Raw genomic sequence first — 27,790 nt, forward strand, 5'->3', positions numbered from 1 at the left:
ATGAAAATAAGCAAATAACGCCATATCAGCATGGCTTCATGAGGGATCGGTCATGTCAAACTAATTTAATCAGTTTCTATGAGGAAGTAAGTTCTAGACTTGACAGCGGCAAATCAATGGATGTTGTATATCTGGACTTCTCCAAAGCATTTGACACTACACCGCATGAAAGGTTAGTATATAAAATGAGAATGCTCGGACTGGGAGAAAATGTCTGTATGTGGGTAAGTAACTGGCTCAGTGATAGAAAACAGAGGGTGGTTATTAATGGTACACACTCAGATTGGGTCACTGTCACTAGTGGGGTACCTCAGGGGTCAGTATTGGGCACTATTCTCTTCTCTATATATATTAATGATCTTGTAGAAGGCTTGCATAGGAAAATATAATTTTTTGCGGATGACACTAAACTGTGTAAAGTAATTGACACTGAAGAGGACAGTATACTACTACACATAGATCTGGATACATTGGAGGCTTGGGCAGAGAAGTGGCAGATGAGATTTAACACTGACAAATGTAAGGTTATGCAAATGGGAAGGAATAATGCAAGTCACCAGTACATACTAAATGGTAAAACACTGGGTAACACTGACATGGAAAAGGATTTAGGAATTTTAGTGAACAGCAAACTAAGCTGTAGAAACCAGTGTCAGGCAGCTGCTGCGAAGGCCAATACGATAATGGGTTGCATCAAAATGGGCATAGATGCCCGTGATGAAAACATAGTCCTGCCACTTTACAAATCACTAGTCAGACCAAACATGGAGTACTGTGTACAGTTCTGGGCTCCTGTGAATAAGGCAGACATAGCAGAGCTGGAGAGGGTTCAGAGGAGGGCAACTAAAGTAATAACTGGAATGGGTGGATTACAGTACCCCGATAGATTATCAAAATTAGGGTTATTCACTTTAGAAAAAAAGACGACTGAGGGGAGATCTAATAACTATGTATAAATATATCAAGGGTCAGTACAGAGATCTCTCCCATCATCTATTTATAACCAGAACTGTGACTGTGATGAGGGGACATCCTCTGCGTCTGGAGGAAAGAAGGTTTGTACACAAACATAGAAGAGGATTCTTTACGGTAAGAACAGTGAGACTATGGAACTCTCTGCCTGAGGAGGTGGTGATGGTGAATTCACTAAAAGAGTTTAAGAGGGGCCTGGATGTATTTCTGGAGTGTAATAATATTAGAGGCTATAGCTACTAGAGGGGTCGTTGATCCTGCGAGTTATTCTGATTACCCGATTGGAGTCGGGAAGAAATTTTTTTCCCCTTAAGTGGGGAAAATTGCCTTCTACTCTTTTTGCCTTCCTCTGGATCAACTTGCAGCATAACAGGCCGAACTAGATGGACAGGTGTCTTTTTTCGGCCTTGTAAACTATGTTACTATGTTAATTGCAAGTAAGTATGAATTTAGCATAGCCACAGAGTTATTCAATAAAATGTATCTGTAAAGCGCCACCTGCTGTTCTTTTCCTTATTTCTTGTACACCTCAGTGAGGTGGTTGCACAAGCTCCGTTTAAATCTTCAACTGCCACCAGCTGTATCCACTGTTAGAAACTGTGACAGTGACCGGTAAAAAGCTATAGCAGTAAAGGATATACCCCATGAGAACGGACACGGCCCTGAGCTACCAGCCTGAAGAGAATCCAGCAGAATAACTGGTGCAATGAATGGGGAGATCTCTGGATCCATGTGAGGTACAGGGCCAGTTCTAGCTTTGTCATGTACTATATGATGTCCGATTATGATTTTTCACAACCATCGTAGCATAACCCCTTTAATATATGGCTCGCACATGAAGCTATAATATGGCCCATGAGCACTAAGGTTAAGTTATTTCCCACAGAGCTTCATTGGACATCGGGTACAGAAGCTTTGGTCATACCTTAGCTTTGATACCTAAAGGCACCTTCACAGTCCCTCTGGAGGCTAAAGAGGACCTCTTCACTCCTGTAATTTCTGTTTTAGTAAATACATGTTTTCCCTATTAAATACCTAAGAACTCTATATTATGTTGTTCTTTTCTTATCCTTCCTGGAAATATATGAATAAATTGACAACTGTGCCTAAACATTTCACTGGGGGCAAGCCCCTACCCACTCTCAGGCCTTAGACACGTCTGGGTCAATGACTACATCTATAAAAAGACAGTCAACGTTTCACCTGTGAAGATGTCCGTGAATGGTCAGAAGTTGGTTCATGTGTCCATTTATCTGACTTTTTGTTCATCCATGGTCCATGTGCATGTCACGCTTCGATGTGGGAGGGAAACACCACACCGAGCATAGGAGGGAAGGGGGGTACAGGGAATCAGGCCTGAGAACTAGGGAAGGAAAATAGACACCTCCTAGTGAAAACCCTAACCAAAATCCTGACTGACTACCAGTATGAACAGACCCCAAAAGGTAGGAGAGTTCATACGCAGGAATACCTACAGTCCTATCAAGCCCTATAGGATCCTGGTACTAATGGCAGGGGATGAGACTACCTGTTCCTCCAAAAGGAAGGCTGAACAGGAGTCTCCTTCAGGCCTAATACAAACAATAGGGAAATGCAACACACAGAACCCAAACAAAATACAAAAGGGAAAGGAAAGACTTAACTTCAAAGGAGCAATGGATGCACCAGGAACTCAGCCAAGATCCAACCATAATCTATCTAAAAGGTCCAAACAGAAGCTATAAACCACACAGCATTGTGGGAGAAGCAACTATAAATAGAGAAGGTTAAATGACCCTAATAGCCACACCTGGGGAAAGAAAGTGTGGCAGGCACCAGAAACAACACAGACGTCATTTGATCCAAAAGGAAAACATGTCAGATCAAACCACGTGTTGCTAGTCTCACAGATCTCCTGCCACCTGTCACGGGAACGTCCGTGACAGTGCACTGCTAGACTGGAGAGAGGATTTCTAGAGTTTTGCATAGCAATGGTAAGTGAAAACCACTGACAGAACACGGTCCGCACCACGGTTAGTGGAAAAATAAGGATATGTGAGTAAACCCATTAAAATCAATGGATATGGTGATGTCCGTGGAGAACACGGGCAGAACCCATCAGTGATGTGTGAATTAGCCTTCAGGCCTTATTCACACCACAGTGAAAAACGGCCATGCGACAGCCATTTATTTATTTATTAACGTCCATCACAGGGCCGTATTCAGAACAATGGAGGTCTATGGTTGTATTCACATGACCATTTTTTTTTAACGGACCATCAAAAATTAGGACTTTTTTGTCTGTTTTCATAGTCTGACAGTCCCCATACAAGTCAAGTGGCCATTTTTCAGAAAGGAGTTTGAAAAACTAAGAGTTTACCTGTTTTTATTGTCCGTTTTTCTCCACTGTTGTGTGAATGTAGCCTCACACCATCCAACCACTCAATGTCAGACTGTGTAGTGACACAGGCAAATAGTAACACCCAGTTGTCAATTTATTCACACATTTACAGGAGTAAAAAAGGAATGGCACAACGCAGGATTCTAACAAAAGATGTTCCACAATTGTTATTCCATGGGGAGTCCAAGTCTTTACTAAAACAGACGTGTCAGGGGAGGTGACGGGTCATACGCCTCCGAGTACTTTTTATATCGTGACCTTTTATTGGATATGTACGTAGCTTATCCCAGCAAACACAACATTAGCCGTTTCTATCCAAGCTTAGAGGTTTCTAGTGGGTATAACAGGTCATATCTTACGGTAATTTAGCAAACAATAGCGCTCTTAGAATTATTTTCTTCTTGCTATTCCACAATAATTATTCCACTTTAACCATGTATTCTCAAATGTTCACACACAAACTTTCCGTCCTTTGCCGCAGAATGATAATATTAAATATACACGAGCCCGCGCGTTGTAATTGTGGCCCCGCAGATATGAGAGATTTGTACTTACACAGCAGTAATTAAAAAGCTGTCTTTGGGATTGTATTTTCAGAAGGAAATTAAAGGTTTAAGCAGGTCTCACTCCCACATTGGGTGGAAAGCAACATAAAAAGGAGTTAAATTGCGATAGCATATTTATTCTGGGGAGACCAAGCAATGAGATTGTATGAATCCCATCTGCACTGTACATCCTTGCTACATCCTGCCCTTTCAGGGAGCGGAGCTGCGAAATTACTATGTGTTGGCACATAATTATGCCTTTACAGTGCAGTGACATTTTGTAGCGAGTGCGGAAGAGGAGCGCTGCGGAGCCTCTGTGTCATCTTATAATGTATAGATTTTGAAGGTTTAAAGTTTTATATCAGGTTAAGAGATTCTATGGATAGGTTAAACATTTAAAGGGGCCTTCTACTCTTACGTGAGCATTTCTAGCTTCAATTTCTAATATACTTTGTTTCTATTCCTCACCATTTTCAGGAGCTTTGCTTGATGTCAGCGAATGAAAATAACCATGTTTACAGCTCAACATATCGAAAGAGGGCTGTTTAGATATGTGGCCTAACCTGCCGATTTTAGTGGGACCGGCTAATGCGTATCGGATTGTCCCAGCTCTCTCCCGGCGGCAGATGCTGGGGGAAGGAAAGGTCAGTCACGCTGAATTTCAGCATCGCAGTCACTGAATTGTCACACCTTACACTCATATTTCTGTAAATGGGCAGTGTGCAAGTAACACACACATTGGGGCACACAGCATGGTAAATGTGCAGTGCCTGCCCTGCCAGTACCTTTGTATCCAAGCGCCCTCCATGCTGTGCACCGGACAGATCCGGCGCAGTAACTCCAGACTCCTCCTACTGGTTCTGACTGGATAAGCTCAGGCGGCAAGGCTGTCCCTAATAACAATAGTGCTCTGTGGCTGGCATGTCAGGGGCACCTGTAGCTGGCATGTCAGAAGGCACTGTGATGAAACACTGTGGCTTGCAATGTGATCAGTCACTGTAGCTGCCATAGTAAGGGGGCATTATGGCTGCTAACGTGAGGAGGTACTGTGGCTGACATAGCTCAAGGGGCACTGTGGTTGGCAATGTGATGGAGCACTGTGGCTCACATAGCCAAGGGGCACAGAGACTGGCATAATCAGGGGGCATTATGGCTGCTAATGTGATGAGGCACTGCGGCTGGCATAGACAGGGAGCACTGTGGCTGGCAATGAAATTGGGTACTGTGGCTGGCATAGTCAGGTGGCATTATGGCTGCTAATGTGATGAGGTACTGTGTCTGGCATAGACAGGAGGCATTGTAGCTGGCATAGTCAGGTGGCATTATGGCTGATCATGTGATGAGGTATTGTGTCTGGCAATGTGCAGAGGCACTGTGGCTGGCATAGTCAGGAAGCACTGAGACTATCATAGTCAGAGGGCATTATGGCTGGCAGTGTGATGGGGCACTGTGGATGGCAATGTTATGAGACATTGGATTTTGTACTGTGTATGTACCATATGAAATGTATCACTCCTTGTATTATATTTTCTGTTTTTATGCTTTTACTTGTGTCTTATAGTCTAAAAAGCAAAGTAATCCTTGTAAGATGAATGTTGGGATCCCGAAAATGAAATATGGAGGGATCCTCATGGGATTATAATCATCCCAGAGGTCTTACTTAGGAGCTTTTTGGCGGGAATTTTTCCCGCCAAGAAGATGAGGTTTCTGGCTAAGAACAGGAAGGTTACTGAGCAGAGTAGGGGAGGTCAGTGATTGGGTCAGGGAGGGACCTATGGGATTGGCTGCCGGGCAGAATTGAGTAGGGATGCCCAGCAACAGGTTTGGGATTGGGTGGAAGTTTTGGGCTGGGACCAGGTTGGAGTTATAAGAAGAGGAGTTTGACAGCTGAGGGCTGTCAGAACAAGTACCTGAGGGAGGTTTCGCTGCTCCACCCGCCCTTCTCCCTTTTATTTTGTTTTCTGTCACGGCCGCTTTATTAGAAGGAGGGTAAAAGTCGCTCACTGATAAGGTGAGCAGACGAGTTGAGTCAGTAGTTTAGGCCGAGCTTATGGCTGGTCTAATCATTGGTTTGTTAATAAGATATTGATGATGAGTTAATTCATTGATGATTTATTTTATGATGTTTTATTGTTAATTAAATTTAAGCTATACTTTAATAAAGATGTCCGTGGCCGTATTTATTCCACCCATTTAAGGTGTCCACGTGTATTTTTGTATTGATTAAAGGTATTGAGTAGCTGGTTATAGGTTTTGGGTATGATTTATAATCCCATGAGTTATCAGGTATTGTTTTTACAGTAAATTGGCAATACGTATAATTTGACATCCACTAGCATCATTGAGTCCATATATCTGTTGGGTTACCAGTTATAACCTTTGATTTATCAGCTCCTTATTTAGTAATAACACGAAGCAGAAAGACAAGACGCGCAGACAAAACAGCACAACGTGAAGACCTTGTGGTCCCCAGCACAGCACATAGCTTTACCCTGTCTCCAGGCCTGACCATCGGCTCCTGCTTAGTTCCCAGTTTATGCAGTATATTGTAGGCAACCTTCATACTTCTGGTCCATAGTTTTCCTGTTACAAAACAATTACAATTATTAGGACAAATACAATAAATGAAGTCAAGTGCAAAGCTCAAACAGAACTGCATTTCCCAAGATATGAGAATATTTCTAATGACAGAACACAAAGGAAACGGTCTCCATATTTTCATTTTTGAGCAGTCACCTAGTTTTATGTGATACAAGACATTACTGAAATGCAGCAGAAGGGAAGGAATATAAAGAGCATTCCTTTTTATTTCCACCATGTATTCTTATTGATTATGTAGCATCACCTATTCCACAGAGCTGTACACAGACCGTCTTCCTTCACTTCAAACCCTTAATGGGTCTCGTAATCTATATTCCCCATCCAAGATACACAGTAATGGTGTTTCATGGGAAGCCAATTCAACTTTCAATGTGATTTTTGAGGTGTAGGAGGAACCCAAGCAAACAGAAAATACAAACTCCATGCAGATATCGTCAGGGGATGGATCTGAGCTCAGGACTCGCGCACACTACCGCAAATTGCAGACCCGCAAAACAGGATACCGGCCACATGTGTCCCACATTTTGCAGAATGGAACGTCTTGACCACTATAGAACAGTCCTATCCTTGTCCGTAAAACGGAAGGAACATACGGATGCAGAGAGCACACTGTGTGCTGTCCACATCTATTGTGGCCCAATTGAATTGAATGGGTCCGCATCCGACCCGCACTAACCAATGAGACACCGTGCTAACCCAAAATAAAGGCTAGTCTAGCTAGAAAAGTCTAGGAGGATCATCATTTCAGCATTCCATGTATTTCAGAAAAGTGGTCTCTTTTTTAAATGTAGATTTACAGATGTAGCAGAGCTGAATTTGTCATAATAATGTTGAAGAAAATGTCCTGCTGTAGTTTAAACAGTTTTAAAAAAAAACGCAAATAACTCACAATAAGCTAAACTACAATCCAGAATGCCCGATGACGCGCTCTGCTATATCTGTGACCACAACAAAGACAGTTGCGCATGCACTGAGCCATTATGCAGTCCGCAATTGAAAGTACATGGGACGCCTGACAAAGCTGCACAACTTAGGCCTCATGCACACGACCGTATGCATTTTGCAGTCCTCAAATTGTGGATCTGCAAAATACAGATACAGTCCGTGTTGCATCTGCAATCTGAAGTCAATGGGTCCACTCTCCACATTTTGACGTGATCTATCTTTTTACGGAAAGGACATATGCACACCGCTCCGCCACTGCACACCGCTCAATCACTGCCGATCACCGCGGTATACAGTATGGGGCTGCTGAGGTCAGGTTGGTATACAGACATGTCACCGCTGCAGTCAGATAAACCTAGACCATTGGGGAGGATCAGAGTGGCGCTGCTGGAACAATGGGGGGAGGAGGGGGCTGGGCAATGCTTCTTTTATAGTTTTATCACAATTCCCCCTTGGGCACTTTTTTGACCAACCTGAACAATCCCTCGAAATAAAGCAATAACAGAAATGCATAACAAACTTAAGGAGGACCTTTAACCAGGATACATGTATTGAAAGGAGCTAAAGTTTTCACGAGAATCGCAGCTCCTCCTCCCGCGAGAACATGAGCTCCTCCCTGGCTAAGAGCGGGGCGCTCTGATTAGATGCTCTCAAAGCCAGGGAGAAGATAACCGCGCCCTGGACAAATTCAAGTCTGTGACTAGTATAACCGAGTCGCCTCATCAGCATATGAGGAGCTAAAAGATAAAAAGATACGGGGACCACAGCAGATGAAAGGGGGGGGGGGGTCCTTTAAAAAAAATAAAAAAATAAAGCGGCAAGACATCAGTGAGGGCCGCACTGTAAGGTAATATAACTGTTTCAATACATGTATCCTGGGGAAAGGCCCTCTTTAAATTCAAAGGAAAATGTTCATACTGAGATATTTCTGTTCATGTCAGGCTGTAAAGAAAATTAAGCCTTGGTCTGGATGTAACCCACTGACAGGTTAAAGCAATAAAAGGAACATGACATTTCCCAAGATGTACTGAGTTGACAGCCTGGAAATAAAAAATTGACACTGATTTTGGAAAAATAAAATAAAATAAAATAAAAAATTAAGAAAAATAGACCCTGACAGAAAGTGATTACACAAGTTTTGTGTTCAAATTTATAACAGGATTACTAAAGAGACTGTTGAAGATTAAAAGAAAAATATATAATTTTGTTCTTTAATCCGAAATGCGCCACGTCCGCCCGTAGGCCGTGCCTGGTACTGCAGTTCATCCAAATTCACTTGAAAGGAGATGAGCTGCAATACTGGACAATAGTTGCCAACAGTTTCAGGAAAGCAGCAGGGAGAAATGATAAAGGGGCAGGTGGTTGCAAATTACCGCCAAAGTGGGTAGTTTGAGGGCCTTTCCTGGGCATTTTGGGGCCAGGGGTTATATTCCATAAGTAATGAGGGTAACTATACCAGACACAGCCCATGGACAGATGTGGCACGGTTTCTGCTAATAAAGCAGATCTTTTTTTGTTACTCTATGAGCGCCCCTTTAGGAACAATCTCTGAGTTTAGGGAGGTAGATCATTGGGAAGAATATCTATGTTACAAAGGGCTCCTTTAGTCAAGCAGATAATTGTTATGCTTCATGGTGTAATGTGAGTGAATGTAGCGAGTGAACGACTTTACTAAAAACCCTCATTCAACGTTTGTGTTGATGTGAACAATGAAATTATCATTTAATACTTAACGGGTCTATCCCACGAAAAATATTCTATGGTTTTCAAACCAGCACCTGGATCTTAATAGTTTTATAATTGCATGTAATTAAAAACTTCGCATAGCCAGTGAGCTATTCAAAAAAATGTATCTGTTTAGCGCCACCTAGTGTTTGTGTTTTTTTCTTATTTCTTTGTCCTGCTCGCTGAGATGGCCGTATATGCTCAGTGTTGTCCTTTAACCCCTTCAGGCCCCGTCATTTTCCACCTTAAGGACCAGGCCAATTTTTGCAAATCGGACATGTGTCACTTCATGTGGTGATAACTTTAAAGGGCTTTTACTTATCCAGGCTATTCTGAGACAGTTTTCTCGTCACGTATTGTACTTCATGACATGACACGGTAACATTTCGGCAAAAAAAAAATTCATTTTTATTTATAAAAATATTCAAAATTTACCAAAGATTTGGGAAATTAGCAAATTTCCAAATTTCTCTACTTTTATAATAGATAGTAATACCTCCAAAAATAGTTATTACTTTACATTCCCCATATGTCTACTTCATATTTGAATCATTTTGTGAATGCCATTTTATTTTTTGGGAACGTTAGAAGTTTAGAAGCAAATCTTGAAATTTTTCAGAAAATTTCTAAAACAGACTTTTTCAGGACCAGTTCAGGTCTGAAGTCACTTTGTGAGGCTTACATAATAGAAACCACCCAAAATGACCCCATTTTACAAACTTTGTTAACCCTTTAGGAGTTCCACAAGAATTAATGGAAATTAGAGATGAAATTTCTGAATTTCACTTTTTTGGCAGATTTTCCATTTGAATTTATTTTTTCCAGTTACAAAGCAAGGGTTAACAGCCAAACCAAACTCAATATTTATTGCCCTGATTCTGTAGTTTACAGAAACACCCCATATGTGGTCGTAAACCGCTGTACGGGAACACGGCATTGCGCAGAAGGAAAGAAACGCCATATGGTTTTTGGAAGGAAGATTTTGCTGGACTGTTTTTTTTGACACCATGTCCCATTTGAAGCCCCCTTGATGCACCCCTAGAGTAGTAACTCCAAAAAAGTGAACCCATTTTGGAAACTACAGGATAAGGTGGCAGTTTATATATATATATCATGTTTTAGTGTCTCCATAGTCTGAGAGCCATAGTTTTTTCAGTTTTTGGGCGATTATCTTAAGTAGGGTACGATTTTTGCAGGATGAGATGACTGTTTGATTGGCACTATTTTGGGGTGCGTATGACTTTTTGATCGCTTGCCATTACACTTTTTGTGATGTAAGGTGACCAAAATGGCTTTTTTTTTACACAGTTTTTATTTACATTTTTTTACGGTGTTCACCTGAGGGCTTAGGTCATGTAGTATTTTTATAGAGCCGGTCGGTATGGACATGGCAATACCTAATATGCATACTTTTTTTTTTTTATTTACGTTTTACACAATAACAGCATTTTTAAAACAAAAAAAAACAACAACAATGTTTTAGTGTCTCCATATTCTGAGCCATAGTTTTTTTTATTTTTGGGGCAAATGTCTTAGGTAGGAGCTTATTTTATGAGGGATGAGGTGACGGTTATATTGGTAGTATTTTGGCGGGCATACACCTTTTTGATCGCTTGGTGTTGTACTTTTAGTGATGTATGGGTACTTTCACACTAGCGTTGTTTGAATCTGGCGGGCAATTCCGTTGCCGGAACTGCCCGCCGGATCCGGAAAAAACATGTGAAAACGAATTACATTTGAATCCTGATCAGGATTCTGATCACAATGAAAAAATACATAGGAAAAAACAGATCCGCCATTTATGGACTTTAACTTTTTTCGGGTTTGATGGAACCGGTTTGATGGAACACACTGCGTCGGATCCAGCATTAATGCAAGTCGATGGGAAAAATTCCGGATCCGGTGTTCAGTCAAAGTGTTCCGGAGGTAAAAATACAACATGCTACGGTTTTCTGAAAAGCCTGATCAGTAAAAAAAGACTGAACTGAAGACATCCTGAACGGATTGCTCTCCATTCAGAATGCATGGGGATAAAACTGATCAGTTCTTTTCCGGATTTGAGCCACTAGGACGGAACTCGGCGCCGGAAAAGAAAACCACTAGTGTGAAAGTACCCTAAGGTGACAAAAAATGGTTTATTTAACACAGTTTTTATTTTTACGGTGTTCATCTGAGGGGTTAGGTCATGTGATATGTTTATAGATACGGACGCGGCAATACCTAATACTTTATTTGGGGACAATTACTTGCATTGGCTGTATGAGTAATACAGTGTGTATTACTCATACAGCTTCCTGCCTGTGAGATCCAGGGGGCTGGATCTCACAGGCTTCCATTCCATCTGGTCCCCGTCACAGCAGCACGGGGACCAGATGGCAGCGCCGTTCCCCGCCCGACATCGCACATGCCGCGGTCAGTGCTGACTGTGGCACATGAAAGGTTAATGCGCCGGCATCGGTGGCTCATTCATTGCTCTGCTAGATTTATATCAAGCTGACAGCTCAAGGGGAGTTCCCATGCTCTGCCTATTACAGCTCAGGGGGCGTGTCCATGCTCTGCCTATCACAGCTCAGGAGGAGTGTCTATGCTCTGCCCATCACAAGTGAGGAAGCAGTTGAAGGACGACAGGGAGCATTCTTCATACAAGCCTCATTCACTTCTATGGATCCAGGGCTGCGTGCAAAAACGCACAAAATAGAAGATGCTGCTCCCGATGGAAAAACAGCAAACACTAAACACAATCGCAGAAAAACTAATTTAATTTCTGTGAAAAACCATCAATTTTTCCCTGAACAGATCCTGACACCATCTGTATCACTTGTGTGACAGAGGCCTAAGGGCGAGATGAATCTGGTCTGCTAATTTTTCGCACTGAAAACATGCAATCTTTTTCCTGGCGTTGTAGGCAGAAGGAAAAACACCAGAAAAAAGAGCCCAAAGCTTCAATATGCTGCCTTTTGAAAAAAAATATAGCAGAGAGACAAAAAAGCCATTAATTATAAGAAAAAAGAATAGCACTGGACAAAAAAAAAAAGCTCGTCACCCTGCATTTCATATTTTCCATAAACTGTTTACCGCAAAAACCGCATGTGCAAAATATGCCACAAAATACCTGAGTGTTTTCAGCCTAATAGCGGTTCACCTGTTACTTATTCACTTGGCGGTCCCTTATATAACCTCGTTACACATTCACTATTTTTCTTTGAATATTCCAGACGTGTGATTTCATGTGAAAGCATGTTAATGGTTAATGAGTGACTCGAGAATTAATCTCCTCGTCTATTTTCTTATATATTTGCTTGCAGCCATGGGGCAAGGAGAGGAGGTCGGAGTGTGAGAATTGCTAATAAGATTTGCCTTTTCACTTCAAATCTAAACACTGAGGTCACAGTGTCATCAGTTTATTTGCCAGAGATTTACTATGGCAGCACACGACCAAACATTCCAACCAAGATGACTCAAAAATTTAGGATTAGGTTCATTTCGCTCTCTTTAAATCCTCTGCAAAAAGAAGAAAAGTGCATTCATTTAACATGTATTTTTTCATGTTTTCTTCATTAAAGTTAATGTGGAAAAAAGCCACATGAAAGGCAACACCTGGGAGATTATGTAATTTTCCATAACGGCCGCACGCTTCACAGCCAACATCTGACCACTAAAGGCTTTAACTAAATATAAATGGGCAGGAAAACCTTTTATGTAGCTATTTCACCTAATATGAGGAAGCAACACAATCCTATAAAATAAAAAATAATCTCAGTCAAAAAAAAATCTTCCACCAATTTTATAAAAAAAAAGAAAGAAAAAAAACCTCCTACTTTTCGAAGAAATGTAAAAAAAATCTTACATCAGTTAAAAAAAACTTAAAAAAACTGTGACCGCTGCAGCCAATCACTTAGCAGTCTTGCCTGTATGTGGGGCACAAAACTGCAGTGAGTGGATGCAACTGTCACATGGGTAGATGGCACATGATCAACTTCGAGAACGGCAAAGGCCACCAAAGCTGCGGGACATTAAAGAAGTGAGTATTGTTTTTTAATTTAGCTTTTTTTTTCTATAAAAATAATTTTACAAAATACTTTTTATATTCTGGATGACCCCTTTAAACTCACCAACAGATGTCATTGACCAATGACTGCCAGGTGAATAAGCTCTGAATGCACCACCAAGTTTACAGAACACTGAGCAGCAACAACTGTGTTATGTACACTAATTAAAGGAGGTATCCAAGATGATAAAAAATCTCAGACAAACTCTAAAATGCCTTAAAATAAAAAATAAAATAAATCTTTATGCCCCCCTCCCCCCTTTCTCCAGCACTGTTCTGTGCAGCGCAGGTTCGGTTCTACAGCTGACATTTGTATACAAATAGCATAGGTGACGTATCGGGATACAGCAGGTGACTGCTGCAGTCAATACCTGGCCTCAGCGGTAGACCGCTGCAGTGGTCGCATGCCGTATCCCAACACGTCACCTCTGATATTTGTAAACAAATAGCGGCAAGAGAAGTGCTGCAGAGAATGGCGCTGGAGAAAGTGACTATACCAGGTTTTTTTAAAACTCTTTTTTTAATTATCTCGTAAAACTGCTGTCACCACTATCCAGAATATGGAGTGGATTATGTCAATGAATCATCAGTGTGCTGACCACCAGAAACTGGTGATCGGACTAAGCTGATATAAAATTGACCACTTAGCATGATGTAATGGGTACTTTCCATCAGGGGTGCACCTAGCCTTTCTGCTGCCTGAGATGAAAACTAAAACGGCGCCCCCCCCATGCCAATTTCTTAACCTAACCCCTTTGCCACAATGAGAGCGCTCATTGCCCATGGCCCTTCCGCTGCCCCCTCTTGCTCCTACCTGGTGCTGCCTGAGGCGTTCGCCTCACCTGGCCTCATTGGTGGCGCACCCCTGCTTTCTATACACATCTAGGATGTGAACTAAAGATCAAGTAAACACATGGGATCTGACATCTATGGTATATGTACAGGACTAAAGCACAGTAGTGGTTCCCAGATCACCTTTCTACCTTGAGAGGCAGCTGTACACAGCCGCAGACTGTATAGGATGGTGACCACGCACGATGAAGAACGTCAAGGTGTGCACAACTGACTCCTAGCTCTATGGAAAATGAAGAGAGAATAGCAAGCTTGCTTCTTCCACTGATGCTCGCCCACCCTAACTGATCAGACATCTGTAGCTTATCTGCAGGTATTAAAGAGGAGCTGTCACCTCCCCTGACATGTCTGTTTCGGTAACTACCTGCATTGCCCATGTAATAACAATTCTGGAGGATCCAATCTATATAATTCTGTTGTAGCATTTGTTTATTACTCCAGAAGTTATGAATGAATTGAAAGGTCCATCTGGGTATTACCAGCTGGGGGGGTGTCCCTGAACAGTCTGACACTATCCAATCAAATGCTTCCAGTGTCAGACTGTGCAGGACACCCCCCAACTGGTAAACACCCAGCTGGGCCTTGATTGCAGACTGCTGGAAATTCATTCATAACTTCTGGAAGGAATAATAAACAATTAGTAGAACCGGGTTATGAGACTAGATGCTCCACTACATGGTACTTGACATGCCAGGGGAGGTTACAGGTTCTCTTTAAAGGGGTTGTGCGGAATCCTAAAAAAAGGCCATTCTATTGTGTACACCTCGTCTAGTCTCCTACAGAGCATAATAGTGTACCTTTCAACTTTTCCTGAGTCTTCACTTCCGTCTCTTTGCTCCTGCTCTGCTCTATTGTTTACAACCTGAACATCCAGGTTGTGGACGTAGATGAGCAGCAGCCACAAGATTTCCAATAGTGATCTGTGCTGCAATATCAGCCAGACATGTAAACGCCTACTGCACCCTTCACTCACCCCCCAAAAACTCCACCTACTACACCCTCCATCATCTTCTTACTGTCTCCGCCTAATGTTTCCTCTCCCACTGCCTCAATAAGACAAGCAGTAGACTCCAACTAGCCTGCTTGTGGATTAAGAGCATCGACCAGCCCATTCCAAAATGACATGGGTCTGACATCATGACCATTCGGATGGGGATTCTGAAAAAGGGGGTCATGGGAGACCTGGTCGCAATGTCAGAGGATTTACAGTCTCCACAGGGGGCGCAGCCATGTTACCACTCTTATAGGCCAGATAGTGCTCCTCTGGAATCACCCCGAAACAGCTGTCTGCAGATGAGATGCTGGCTTAATTATTAGCCAAGTTATGTCTCAAGGCCTCTTGAAAGGTCGAGCATTGACTTAGGATAGCTTTCTTACATTTGGTAGCATTAGAGACAGAGCTTGTTAAGAGTTCATTTGCATAACTTCTTCCCAGATTCCAGAGAAGCATTGCCTGGCCTATAAGACTCCTCGTGCTGTTTAAGGTGCTCTCCATAAGGAAATATTGTAATTCTAACACATAAACACTTATTTAAGCCATAGTGTTATCAGTAAGATATGAACTGAGCTATAATGAGTGTTTATGAGCTGTCAGGAGACCAGAGAGAATCTTCACATGAGCCATCAGCTGAGCTTCCTGACAAGATGCATTGTAAACACAGAGCTTGCTAATAGAGAATCTTAACCCTGTACAGAGAAAGGGGCTGACAATTCTGAACGAAAATCAATTAAAAAAATGATTTTAGCTTATAATGAAATATTAAAAAAAGTTGACCCCAAAGGTGTTCATAGCCTTTAAAGGGTATTTTCCATCACAGACAATGGGGTCATATCTGATAGAGGTGGGACCGGCACCTACACTAAGAACAGAGCGAGGAAAGGTGGTGGAGGGCGCACTGTGCATGCACAGTCGCCTTCCATTCATTTCTATTGGGCCACCGAAAATAGCCGAGCACTGGCTCAGCTATTTCCGTGGGCCTCATAAAAATGAATTGGAGCTGTGGCCGCGCAAGCGTGGTGTGCTCCCATTCACTTGTATGGGGAGAGAGCTTGGCGGTGGCCGGACCCACTGCTCTCCCTGCTCGGTTCTCGGCGTAGGTGTGGGTCTTAGAGGTGGGACCTGCACCTATCAGACAATGGGGGCATATCCTAGCGATATGCCCCGACTGTCTGTGATGGGAATACCCCTTTAAGGACAAAGGTGAACCAAATCCTTGTAATATACGCAGCATGAGCCTTGAGTTGAGATTTGTTTGGGCCTTTTGTATAAAAAGGTGAAATCTGCAACAAGGATTAATCTACAGGTCTATAAGTATAATACCTATGAAAAAATTACAGATCGGAAGAAAACGATACCTATAATACAAAGAGGACCACAAATAATAATTCCAAGATAGTTTGACCATCAGTACAACAAGGAAAAGGAACATGAATATGTGATTGTTCGGTAGGTGCCATTTCAGAAAGTGCATTTATCCTTGCCAGGAAAATTGCATTTCATGTCACGTCATGGGTGTTCACCGTCTGATCGCACGACAAATCACTGGAGCAATTTTTAGAAATGATCATCTGCAGACAGCCTGACTGGATCATAGTGTCGGCCATTAAGTGCTCCAATTTAGAACCAATTTGCTAAGTGCTTTTTCAGGGATCAGCAACAAATACAATACCGGATTTCTGGCGAGTGTCATTTTAAACATGCAACTAGTGCCAGTTGTGTTGGCTAATATCCAGGGGTATACACACAAATGATAGGGCCCCGTTGTGAATGTCTGCCAAGTGTACTAGTCCTTTTTAACAACTGTTAACGCCATCATGATTTCATAATATATATTTTATATGGGTCACGCTAACGTTTCACACCTGGAGCTTCCCACACAGTCATAGGGTTAAAGGGATTTTCTAGGACTGTAATATTGATAAATTATCATTAGGATGAATTGTATAATGCCATTTGCTGAAGTGAGACAACCCCTTTAAAGAATAACTATTGTCGTTTGCCTTATCCGTTCATAGTTTTTATATTTTTTTTTAAAAGACTTCTTCATCTGACTTTGTAACGTTCAGTTGAAGTGCGTTCAAAAATGTTAATTAGGGATGAGCAAAAATGTTAATCAGGGATGAGCGAAGCGAGCTTTGGATCCTAGATCTGAAGTCACTTCGATTTAATACTATACGGAGATCTGTCTCTGTACAGAATAAAATGTAGTGGCTCTGGTGAGGAGAAATGAGGTATCGCCGACGTATCGCGAGGTTTTTGATTATTAAACTTGAAACACATTTTACAACAGGTATCCAAAGCCGACTTCAGAACCAAGTTTTAAAATGGTTTTCAAGTTCAAAAATTTAATCCCGTGAGACTTCGGTGATAACTCTGTTCACCTTGCCGGACCCCATACATTTTAATGCTGTACGGAGACAAATCTCTGTACAGCTTTAAAACAAAGTTTGGAGCAAAGCGACTTCTGATCTTGGATCTGAGGCTCGCTTCGCTGATCCCTAATGTTAATCATGCTTTGATCGTTCCTTTCACCCAAACTATGTGAGTCAATACAAATCCGGATTCTTACCATATGTCAGTATGTAGAGTGGTTTTCCATTTGTATCCATAGTGGTAAGGCAGGGCGCTTTAGGTGATATGGTTCCCCATCGCTGTAGTGCTGCTTCTAATGAAGGCGGCCAGTTTGTGACTACTCCCAGCTGCTCTCCTCGCATGGCTAACATCTGTGCTCCCTCTGGTTTTGGCTGGTTTGGGTCTGGCTGTTGGACTGCGGATAAAATATAATGTCAGATTTAACGTCAATACAACAGACACAAATTATCCTGTGGAACGCTGCAGATTTATTAACGTAATGTTTTTTATCTTTACATACTTGTTTAGGTTGTGATTTAGCGCTTTAGTCAAAAAGTATAGTAAATCATAATCATGTTAGCGATCCCCCACCACTCCGATTCTGGTGCGTCATGGTCCCCTACCTGTCATAAATAGTACTGACCAACGCTCTAACAAGCGCGAATACGTGTCTACCCAAGGTTTTCTCATTCCTTGCCGTCATCAATCTTTAAAGTGGGACAAAAAGACGCACAATAAAACACAGCAGTTCAAATCCAAGACTAACCCTGGGTTCAGACCTGAGCGTTCGCGATGGAGCGCTCTGTATGCGCGATTGTACGGGCGTTTGCAATCGCGCATACAGAGACAAGCGAACGCCCATTGTCGCGCGCTCCCGCTAAAGTCTATGTACGGGAACGCGCGACAAGACGCCCCAAAGAAGCTCATGTACTTCTTGGGGCGTCGGGCGTTATGCAGCGCGATCGTACGCGCTGTAAAACGCTCAGGTGAGAACCATTCCCATAGGGAATCATTGGTTCTTGCCTGTTGCGCGTTTTACAGCGCGTAGGAACGCGCTGTAAAACGCTCAGGTGTGAACCCAGCCTTATAGTCCTATAGTCCTCCCTACCAGTCTCTGATTCCTGGTCCCCTTCGATACACAGGAAATGGCATTCAGCCAATCATTAGCCACAGTGGTGATCCTCTTCAGCCGATGACCGGCTGAGCGGTCATTTCCAGCGTTTCAAGCAAGCAGATACCGGCAGGGGACCATGAAGCACAGGAACGAGAGCAGCAAGAGATCGGTCAGGTAAGCATTGACATATTTTATATCATGCAAAAACCTTGTTTCAAAATTTTTGAACAGATAGAGAAGCCCTTTAACCCTTTAAAATAAAAAATGAATGTTACGCAGGGAATGGTATTAAAAAACTGAAATTATTTTTATTTTTAAATCATGGTTTACAGAGATTTTTTAACTAATGACCTATCCTCTGGATAGATCATCAGTATCTGATCAGTGTGGGTCTGATACCTGGGCCCCCACAGATCAGCTGTTTGAGAAGGCACCAGCGCTTGCAGTAGTGCACGGTCTTCTCCCTGATCACCAAGCACAGCGCCGTACAATGTATTGCAACTGTGCTTGGTATCAGAGCCCTATTCACCTCTATGGGGCTGAGCTGCACCTACACCATGTGACCAATGAATGTGGATAGGTCATCAGTATAAAAGTCAGAAGACTCCTTTAAATACTATAGTAATTACATAAAACCCCTTTAAGCCAATTATTTGTAGTGCCAGACTTTAGGTGTTATATAACAGGTCTTCAGATCAAGGAGGTAGCACTTAATTCTAGCTATTACCTCTGCCAAATTACCCCCATACATGTCCTCAGAACTTGAAGTTCTCTGTCCTGGACAGTTAATAGAGGACAGTATCAGCATTCAATTTTAGCCTGATGGAGGTATTGATCCTATGAAGCCATGGCATTTATCCAGATGCCAAATTAGTAATACACCATTTTAGGTTTTGACGTTCCAAAACTAAATCTTCAAAAAAGATATCGGAAAACCTCTTTAAATGTCCAGGATTGGAGTTCACTCTGATCCTGGCTGCTGTGGGCGGGTGTCAGCGGTATAACACAACTGGCACCAGCCATGTATGAAGCTCACCTTGTGAGCCCACTTGATACATTCCTTAGCAACCAACGAAGTCAATGTATATTCATTGGTCACTAAGAGGTTAAGTAACTTTTATTTTATTTTTATTTAGGAAAACAACATATTTAGTGTGTTTTTTCCATGTTTATTTTTATGAAGATTTATTTCCTCCCCACATAGGGAATGCATCTTTTAGTTCATCTTTTTTTTTTTACTATTAACATGCTGCCATACTTCTGCATACTAGCATACTGTACCTGTTCATAGAAATATGCATATGGACCTATAAGGACATACATGAGGCAACCTCGACTCCCTTTGTCAGGTTCTGGGCTGTCTTCATGGAGACACGCCTGAACAATAAGGCTTCTTTCACACCTGCGGTCCGGGTGTTTCAGCTGGCATGTCCAGCAGAGAATGCCAGAAATCGGCCAGACAAAATGTCAATGGGGTCTGACAGGAAGGCGGTAGCATCCGGCAATGCCGGAGCCAAAGAATTGTGGTCTACCAGGGTTCTCTGACGCAAGCAGGAAACTAGCCTTATGGCGCTCATCGGGATTGGAGTTTTCTCATACACTTTCATCATGGGGTGGAAAGAGGTGAAAGCGATGTTCTACTTGAACTATTACAGCAGGGAACTACCTTGTTGGGGTTAGATACTGCTTAGCCCCCCCGGTGTCCTGATAAACTGGGCGACTACTGTCAGCGCGGCAGGCTATTAATTGAAAAATATAATTCTGTATATAAATTTGTACATTTGTAAGCTGGATGCTGGTGACAAGAAACAGGATTATTATCCCGCTATAATATCACAGCTTATCTGAGATAATGTACGGCACAATTTTGTAACTCCATATGCAGTACTAATACTGTACTGATCCTGAATTACAGCATGTGTTATACCCCAGAGCTGTATTCTCAGTTCTGTATGCTTCAAAATTGAGATCTTCTCTCATGCCTTGCTCACTGTCAGCAAATGGGATTTTTTTGGGCAATGAATGAATTTTACAATTACGGTAGACAATAATATAGGAACGAGCATCCATTCCCCTGCACTATAAGACACCTGACAACAAGCCTGTTGACCGTTTCCAAACACAACCAGAAGAATTGTGACGACAGCTCTAGACTCAGTACAAAATATTTTATATAATTGGCTGATATATTTACTCCGGTTGAATGAAGCCACCGTGCCACATACAAGTGCGTTGTAAAAAGTGGGAAAGGATTCAAAGTTGCACCATGCACAGCTCAATTAGCAAAAATTTTCCTCACACTTTTCCACTTAGAAATGTGTATCTAAACCAATTCAAGTCTGACCTAGCATACACCAACAGGGCGTAAACCCTGCTAATGAATGGGCCACTCGATGCAATAGGGGAAGAGTCGTAATAAATCTCTGCCAACTGCATATTGTATTATATATAAACTGTAGAAGGATGTTCGACATTGGCATAAAAAAAAAGAAGAAAAATCTACACGTTACTGCTACAAACCACGCTGCTATTAAATATAGAAGCGCGCTGATAGACGCACGCTTGGAAAGGACACAAACACACACAATGTAACTGTGGTGGATTCCTCTGCTATGCAATTAAGAAGAACTATGGGGAAAGAAGGAGATTATTATGATATTAGCATTCCGCCAGATAATAAATGGTATTTATTGGCTTTGGGCACCTCTCGCATGTCAGCACAAATGAAAGTTGACAAATTGATCAAATGCAATTAACGGAAACGTGACAGCATGCCAATTCTAGTGGAGTCAGGTGCGTAGCGCTTATTAATGCTCTCCAAGAACAGGCGTCAGAGCGGGGGAAGGCGGCGCTGCGCTACGCTACACGGAGGGATCGCCTATTGCTCATGTAGACTGTGTTGTCTAGGAACACTTGGGAGGATAGCTATTAAAGTGTATGTTTTAGGCAAAATATTATCAGGGCTCATGTACCTGCCCATTCAAATGTACTGAGCCTTTAAAGCGGTTTTCCAAGATTTTCTTACTCTGGATCTGAGACCCCTGCCAATCAGCTGTTTGAGAAGGCACTGGAGCTCCTGTAAGTGTCGCCACCTTCTCACAGCTTTTGCTAGGCCGAGTGACGACATAGTCATCGAACATATGGCCTAGGAGCAGCTCAGCCCCATAGAAGTGAATGGGGCTGAGCTGAGATACCAAGCACTGCCACTATACAATGTACAGCGCTGTGCTTCATAAGCTGTGAGAAGGCCGTGGCACTCACAGGAGGGCCAGTGTCTTCTCAAACAGCTGATTGGTGGGGGTCCTGGGTGTCAGACCCCAACCGATCAGATACTGATCGCCTATCCTGAGGCTAGGCAATTAGTATGGAAATCTCGGAAAAGCCTTTTATTGTACCTGGACATGGGTCCATATTTACAAATAGAAATTCTGCAGCGATTTCCATGCAGACTTCTGTGCATTTCCACACCTAATCTGCACCAAAAACACAAAGCGATTTTTCAAAACTGGTGTAAAGGAAAACTGGCTTAGTTGTCAATAGCAACCAATCAGATTCCATCTTTCATTTTTCAGAGCTCCTTTGGAAAATGAAAGGTGGAATCTGATTGGTTGCTATGAGCAACTAAGCCAGTTCTACTTTACACCAGTTCTGAAAAATCTCCGCTAGTGTGTTACATGTGGTTTTTGATGCGGATTTGCATCTGCACAAAAAAACTGCACAAAGAATTCACGTGTTGAGGATTTCTAAATTCGCACAGCAGGTCTATTTTTCTACACGGAAAAAAGCAAGTATTGGGCCAAACGTTACTACTCCCAAGTACGTGGTCTCAATGGGGAGACCGGAGAAAACCTCTGCCAGACAGCGGCTTTCTACTCTCTGGTGGCCGCTTATCTCCCAGAAGAACAGAAGGATTGGGCACTGAAATTAACTGTGCCTGATTCTTCTCTCCCCCAACATCATCTGTCAAGAGGAGAGTCCGGAGCTCCATATACACAGTAGATTGTTGGTCAATAGTAGTCAATGCTGACCCATTTTTTAGTGGTCAGTTCCGGATGTCCGCAAAAAAAAATGGATTGCGTTACGCATTTTTGCGAACCCATAGACGTCAATGGGGCGACGTGCCGACTTTCACTGACAAGTTTAGGAAATGTTTTATTTGTTTTGCGGAGCCGTGGAACGGAAGAAAATATGCGGACATCTTTTGGGGCCCAATAAAAGTGAAAGGGATCAGATGCGGAAAGCAACATATGGCTGTCTGAATGAGCCCTAACATATATGGGAGCCTTAAAGGGGTTGACCACCCTTGGGAGTGGATTTGGCAAACCCCCATTCCTGGGCAGACCTGCAAAGGGAAGCATACTTACCTGCTTCCCTTGTGTCACATGACAAAGGGGAGAAAACAACGCTGCGGTCAACGAATGGCTGCAGTGGTGTCGAAACTGATAATGACAGCGGGGGAACCCAAGCGAGGCAACCAGGACCAAAAATTGTTGCACATCATAGGTCACGTATGTTCAAAAATCACAGAACAAATGTAGTGTACAGAGGCGGATTTGGCCATAAACCCTACAGGTTAATTTCCCAGTGGGCCGATGCCTAGGAGGGCCACCCAAACCCTCTTCTCGGCCGCCAGAGAGTTACATAATGATGTGATTCTCTCTTACACACTTGGCCAGCGATACAGTTGAATACTGTGGAGCAGGAGGCAGTATTTTGTGCTGCACTGTGGTATCTGGTTCTGCTGGGGCGGTGTATTGATCTGCACTATGGTATTGCTGGCTCTGCCTACTTCTGTTGTCCCTGCCTAATTATGTTGCTTTCTATCAATTTAGACCTGCCTTCAACATGGGCCACTTTTGGCTCGCAATCCGCCCCTGGTAGTGTAAAGCATGTCTGCTAGTTTTATGCCATAAATAAGCCAGAATTCCAGCAAATTGACCTTACAAAATTTCTCCCATTGTGTGGTAGTTGGTGAAAAGGAAGAAGAAAATGAATTTACTGAAGGAAAAAGAATGACTTCTGTGCTCCCTGCATTAACATCAAAGCTTCATGAGGGGATACAAAGCCCACCATTAGAGGACCGCTATCACTAGGATTGCATTTAAATAGGTTCATTTACATGTATTCTAATGAGTATTTGTCCCAGAGGCTTCCAGCACTAATCAAGTAACAGAAACCCGAACAAGGATAGGTCAGACTACCTAGGGAACAAAGTGGGGGGAGAGATACAGTAAAGCAGTTTTATGTTCAAAGTTTAGATTGGATTGTAGGTTTTCAATGACTTAATAGCTAATAAATCTGAAGTGAAGCGAATTTCCATTTTACGACATATCCTGCTATAAGTTGAACTAAAGAAGTCGGCTGGCTGCTGCACAGCGGGCTGGCTGCTGCACAGCGGGCTGGCTCTGGACTGCCCCCTCGTAGTTGTAAGAAGGTGGTCAGGGGTAAGTTAAAAACTACACAGCCAAGCTGGTTTGTCAGATTTGTTTAATTTCAGGTTTATCTGCAATTTATTCATTTTTGTAGGTGAATCTATACTTTAAAGGAGTTGTATAAGATTTTGATATTGATGGCCTATTTTCAGGATAGGTCATCAATATGAGATCAGACGGGGTCCGACTCCCAGCACCCCGGTCAGCTGCCTGAAGAGACTGCGGCACTCCACCTCTGCCTCTTTATAGACCAGTGATATCAGGTTCAACGGTCACATAGGAGCAGCTCAGTCCCATTCAAGTGAACAGGGCTGAGCTGCAATACCAAGCACAGCCACTATACAATGACCGGCGCTGTGCTTGGAAAGTTGCGAGGAGCACCTTGGCCTCCTCAAACAGCAGGGCTGCTGGGAGTAGGACTCCCGCCAATCTTAAGTTCATCAGTATTAAAACACTCTTACAACCCCTTTAAGTTTTCCAGAAATCATTACTTTCGTCAATCAATCCTTAGAAGGCTTTGAATGTCTAAATGTCCTTAACAAAATGCAAAGGCGTATAAAAAAAATAAATAAGAGTCACTCATCTTATGAAGATTCCACCGATTCAGCGCTGAGGATTTCCTTCCCGCTGACTATGGTCTCCACTGGACTGGAAGTGATGATAGGCCTTCCCACTCATGAAAACCACTGTAGTCAATTACTGGCCTCAGCAGTCTGCCCAAGAAAATAGTTCACTCACCAAATGAGACCATGCTGTGCTCAAGTCGTCACGGGACATAGCAAATGTCCAAACAGCGAGAAAAAATAAAAAAAATTCTTCCAGCACCAAAATTTTTTATATTATTTTTACCTTGCTGTTTGAACGTTTGTGTGTAAGAACCACTGTCACCACTGAGACTCTGTAGTGACATGCACTTTGTGCACATGAGATCAGTGACTGACTACAGTGAGTGGTCAGTGTGGACTGAAAACACAGGGGTCGAGAGCCGCAGGGCTGGACCTTGATGAGGGACGTTTTGATTAATTTTAGTTTTTGCTTAGACAACTCCTTTATGCAGACTATAAGAATCCTTCTTTGGAAGATAAGTACAAGTCAGCAGCAAAGAAGGAATTTACCAATCACTTTCAAGGTCTCCCAGCTTCCCAGTTTGCAGCAGAGTATTTAGTAAAAAAAAAATAAAGCAGCATTACTAACCTTCCAATAACTCCTCAAAATCGTCAACGAAAAATTCTCGTAATGGTGGCCGTTTGGGTCTTTTTAATGTGTTGACAAGTTGCTGGATTTTTGCGGACACTCTACTGCTTACAGGAACCCCTATAAAATTATGAATAAACACAAAGATCAGTAACACACCAGCGATTCACAGTAAAAACTGACAGTAGGGTAGCTCAAATGATCACCAATATTCAAAAATAGCTGCCGAATTCCAGTTTTCAGTTGTCTAGGTCTAGTTTGAGGTAAAGGAGAAACGTATGACCTACATATTACCCAGATCACTGCATCTGTGAACCAATCCATTCAGACTTGATCCCAAAGATCCTCAGATGCTACTGTATATTGCAGGTGCCAAACTAATATACAGCGACGGGCTTTATGAGACCTTTCAATGGTCAACATGGTTATAAAAATTTAAGAGGTTGTCTCACTTCAGTAAGTGGCATTTATCATGTAGAGAACGTTAATACAAGGCACTTACTAATGTATTGGGATTGTCCATATTGCCTCCTTTGCTGGCTGGATTCATTTTTCCATCACATTATACACTGCTCGTTTCCATGGTTACACGCCACACTGCGATCCAGCAGCGGTGGCCGTGCAGAGGCTGACGATTCTTCCTATACTGTGCAAGCATGACCACCGCTGATGGATTGCAGGGTGGTCTGTAACCATGGAAACGAGCAGTGTATAATGTGATGGAAAAATGAATCCAGGAGACAATATGGATGATCACAATACATTAGTAAGTGCCTTGTATTAACTTTCTCTACATGATAAATGCCACTTACTGAAGTGAGAGAACCCCTTTAATGTCTTCAAAGAGACCAGATCAGGTTTTCTATTACTTTGGTGGAAAAATCTACCTTAATTACAAAATGAGCAGACATTTGTAGATAATAAGCTAGAGCAGAGAACTCTAGGCCTCCACAATAAAGTCTGAGCACCACTTTCGTCTAGTAAAATCAGTACAACATACTATTAAAAAAAACTAATATTACTGAGAAATCTGCAAGACTATCAAGCTCCAAATCCTCTGTATAGGCAGAGAGAGTTAAGGGCCCTTTACATGGGCCGAAAATCCCAAAGATATTCGCTAACGTGCATTCATAGGAACGCTTGTTAGCAATTATCTGGCAGTGTAAGGCTAGGGCTAGACGACGACATGTGTCGCATGACACTTAGGGCACAACTACACTGCAACATGTGTCGCGCGACAATTTTTATGATGATAGTCTATGGTGTCGCACTGCGACAGTCGCAGAAAAATCCATCTTGGATGGAATTTTTGCTACTGTCGTTTTGCAGTCGGAGCATTTCGCATGTAGCAGTGCGACACCAAAGACCATCATTATAAAAATTGTCGTGCAACAAAATGTCGTCGTGTAGCCCTAGCCTAAAAATACCATGGATTACTCCAGTTTATCGAGTAATTGAATAGTTTGTGCGGACACAAAGATTATTGTATACTGACAACAGATCATGCTGTGTAAACAAAAGTGGCATTCCAAATGGATCCCATCATAGCCAATAAGGCCTGCTCGGCACCATTCCGGTCAATTCTACTTTTCTTGTTCTGCTCCTCTAAGGTGCTGGCATGAACCTAGCCTGATCCTGCTGTCTTGCAGTTTTAGACTTTCTTCTGTTTATCCCCAGGAACAGGTGACAGACAGAAGGGAAGTGCAGACTACATATGGGTATGTTTGCAGTCTGTTACCATGGGAATGTACAGTCTGCAGAGAAGCTGTAGAAGCAAACTTTTTAATTAACACCTTCTGTAAAGTTGCTTAAAAGGCTTGTACAAGAATGGGGATCCACCCACTTGGCCGGACTTGTAAAGGGATCCCCTTGCATCATGTGACAGCTTGTCATGATGTAAGGGGAGCTGGTCACTGCCGTGGTCAGTGATTGGCTGCAGGCGGTGTCAAGCCACATGTGGACATTGAGGGAGCCAGCGAAGCATCTCAGGCCTGGAGGAGAAGGAACAGGGAGCCAGCACCGAGAAGAAGGTGAGTAATCTTCCATTTACCGGTCCAGCGAAGTGGGGGGCAGTTTTTTTAATTTTATTTTACATTTAAAAGAATAAAAGAAAAATGTTTGACATCTAGTTGCATTCGAGTCCTCCAACTGAAATTGTAATTGAAATTACAATCTGCTTAATGGTAGTATTAAGAATTATCTAAAGAACTATAAAACCTAGATTGGGGCTTAAGGTGGATTCAGATGGGCCGACTGAGCAGCAGATTTTCTGGAAGGAAGCGTTCCTTCTAGACAGTAGGCTGCTCACACATGGCTTCTGAGTAGTAGATCGCTGTTTAGACCACACGATCTGCTGCTCAGAAGCCATGATCGGTGGTGCCTGCATGAACGACAGGATCACCCAATGAACGTTACTCATTTATCGGGTGATTGGCGGCACATTGAGACGGCCAGATGATCGGGAACAACCGTTTGCAGGAATAGTTGCTCCCGATAATCTGGACAATTATTGGTCCGTCTAAATCTACCTTTAAGGGTACTTTACACGGGCCGACTGGTTAGTGATAATCTTGCTGTGTAAATGCACCGTCGATTTCCCAATGAACAAGCAAAAAGCTCATTCATCAGGT

The 27,790-nt window shown here is 42.6% G+C and overlaps 1 protein-coding gene across 6 annotated transcripts in view; it reads right to left on the bottom strand.

Annotated features, from left to right (window-relative positions):
* DIP2C (disco interacting protein 2 homolog C) overlaps positions 1 to 27,790 on the bottom strand; it is a 420,623-nt gene that overhangs the window by 145,252 nt on the left and 247,581 nt on the right. For all 6 annotated transcript variants that reach the window (XM_044292962.1, XM_044292959.1, XM_044292961.1 and 3 more), the window contains 3 exons: positions 25,161 to 25,280; positions 17,638 to 17,835; positions 6,389 to 6,480 (listed from right to left, as the gene is read on the bottom strand). In XM_044292962.1, the coding sequence (XP_044148897.1) occupies positions 6,389 to 6,480; positions 17,638 to 17,835; positions 25,161 to 25,280 (410 nt within the window). The remainder of the gene's footprint in view (positions 1 to 6,388; positions 6,481 to 17,637; positions 17,836 to 25,160; positions 25,281 to 27,790) is intronic.

Source organism: Bufo gargarizans, chromosome 5 (genome assembly GCF_014858855.1).
Source record: "Bufo gargarizans isolate SCDJY-AF-19 chromosome 5, ASM1485885v1, whole genome shotgun sequence".
NCBI classification, from domain to species: domain Eukaryota; kingdom Metazoa; phylum Chordata; class Amphibia; order Anura; family Bufonidae; genus Bufo; species Bufo gargarizans.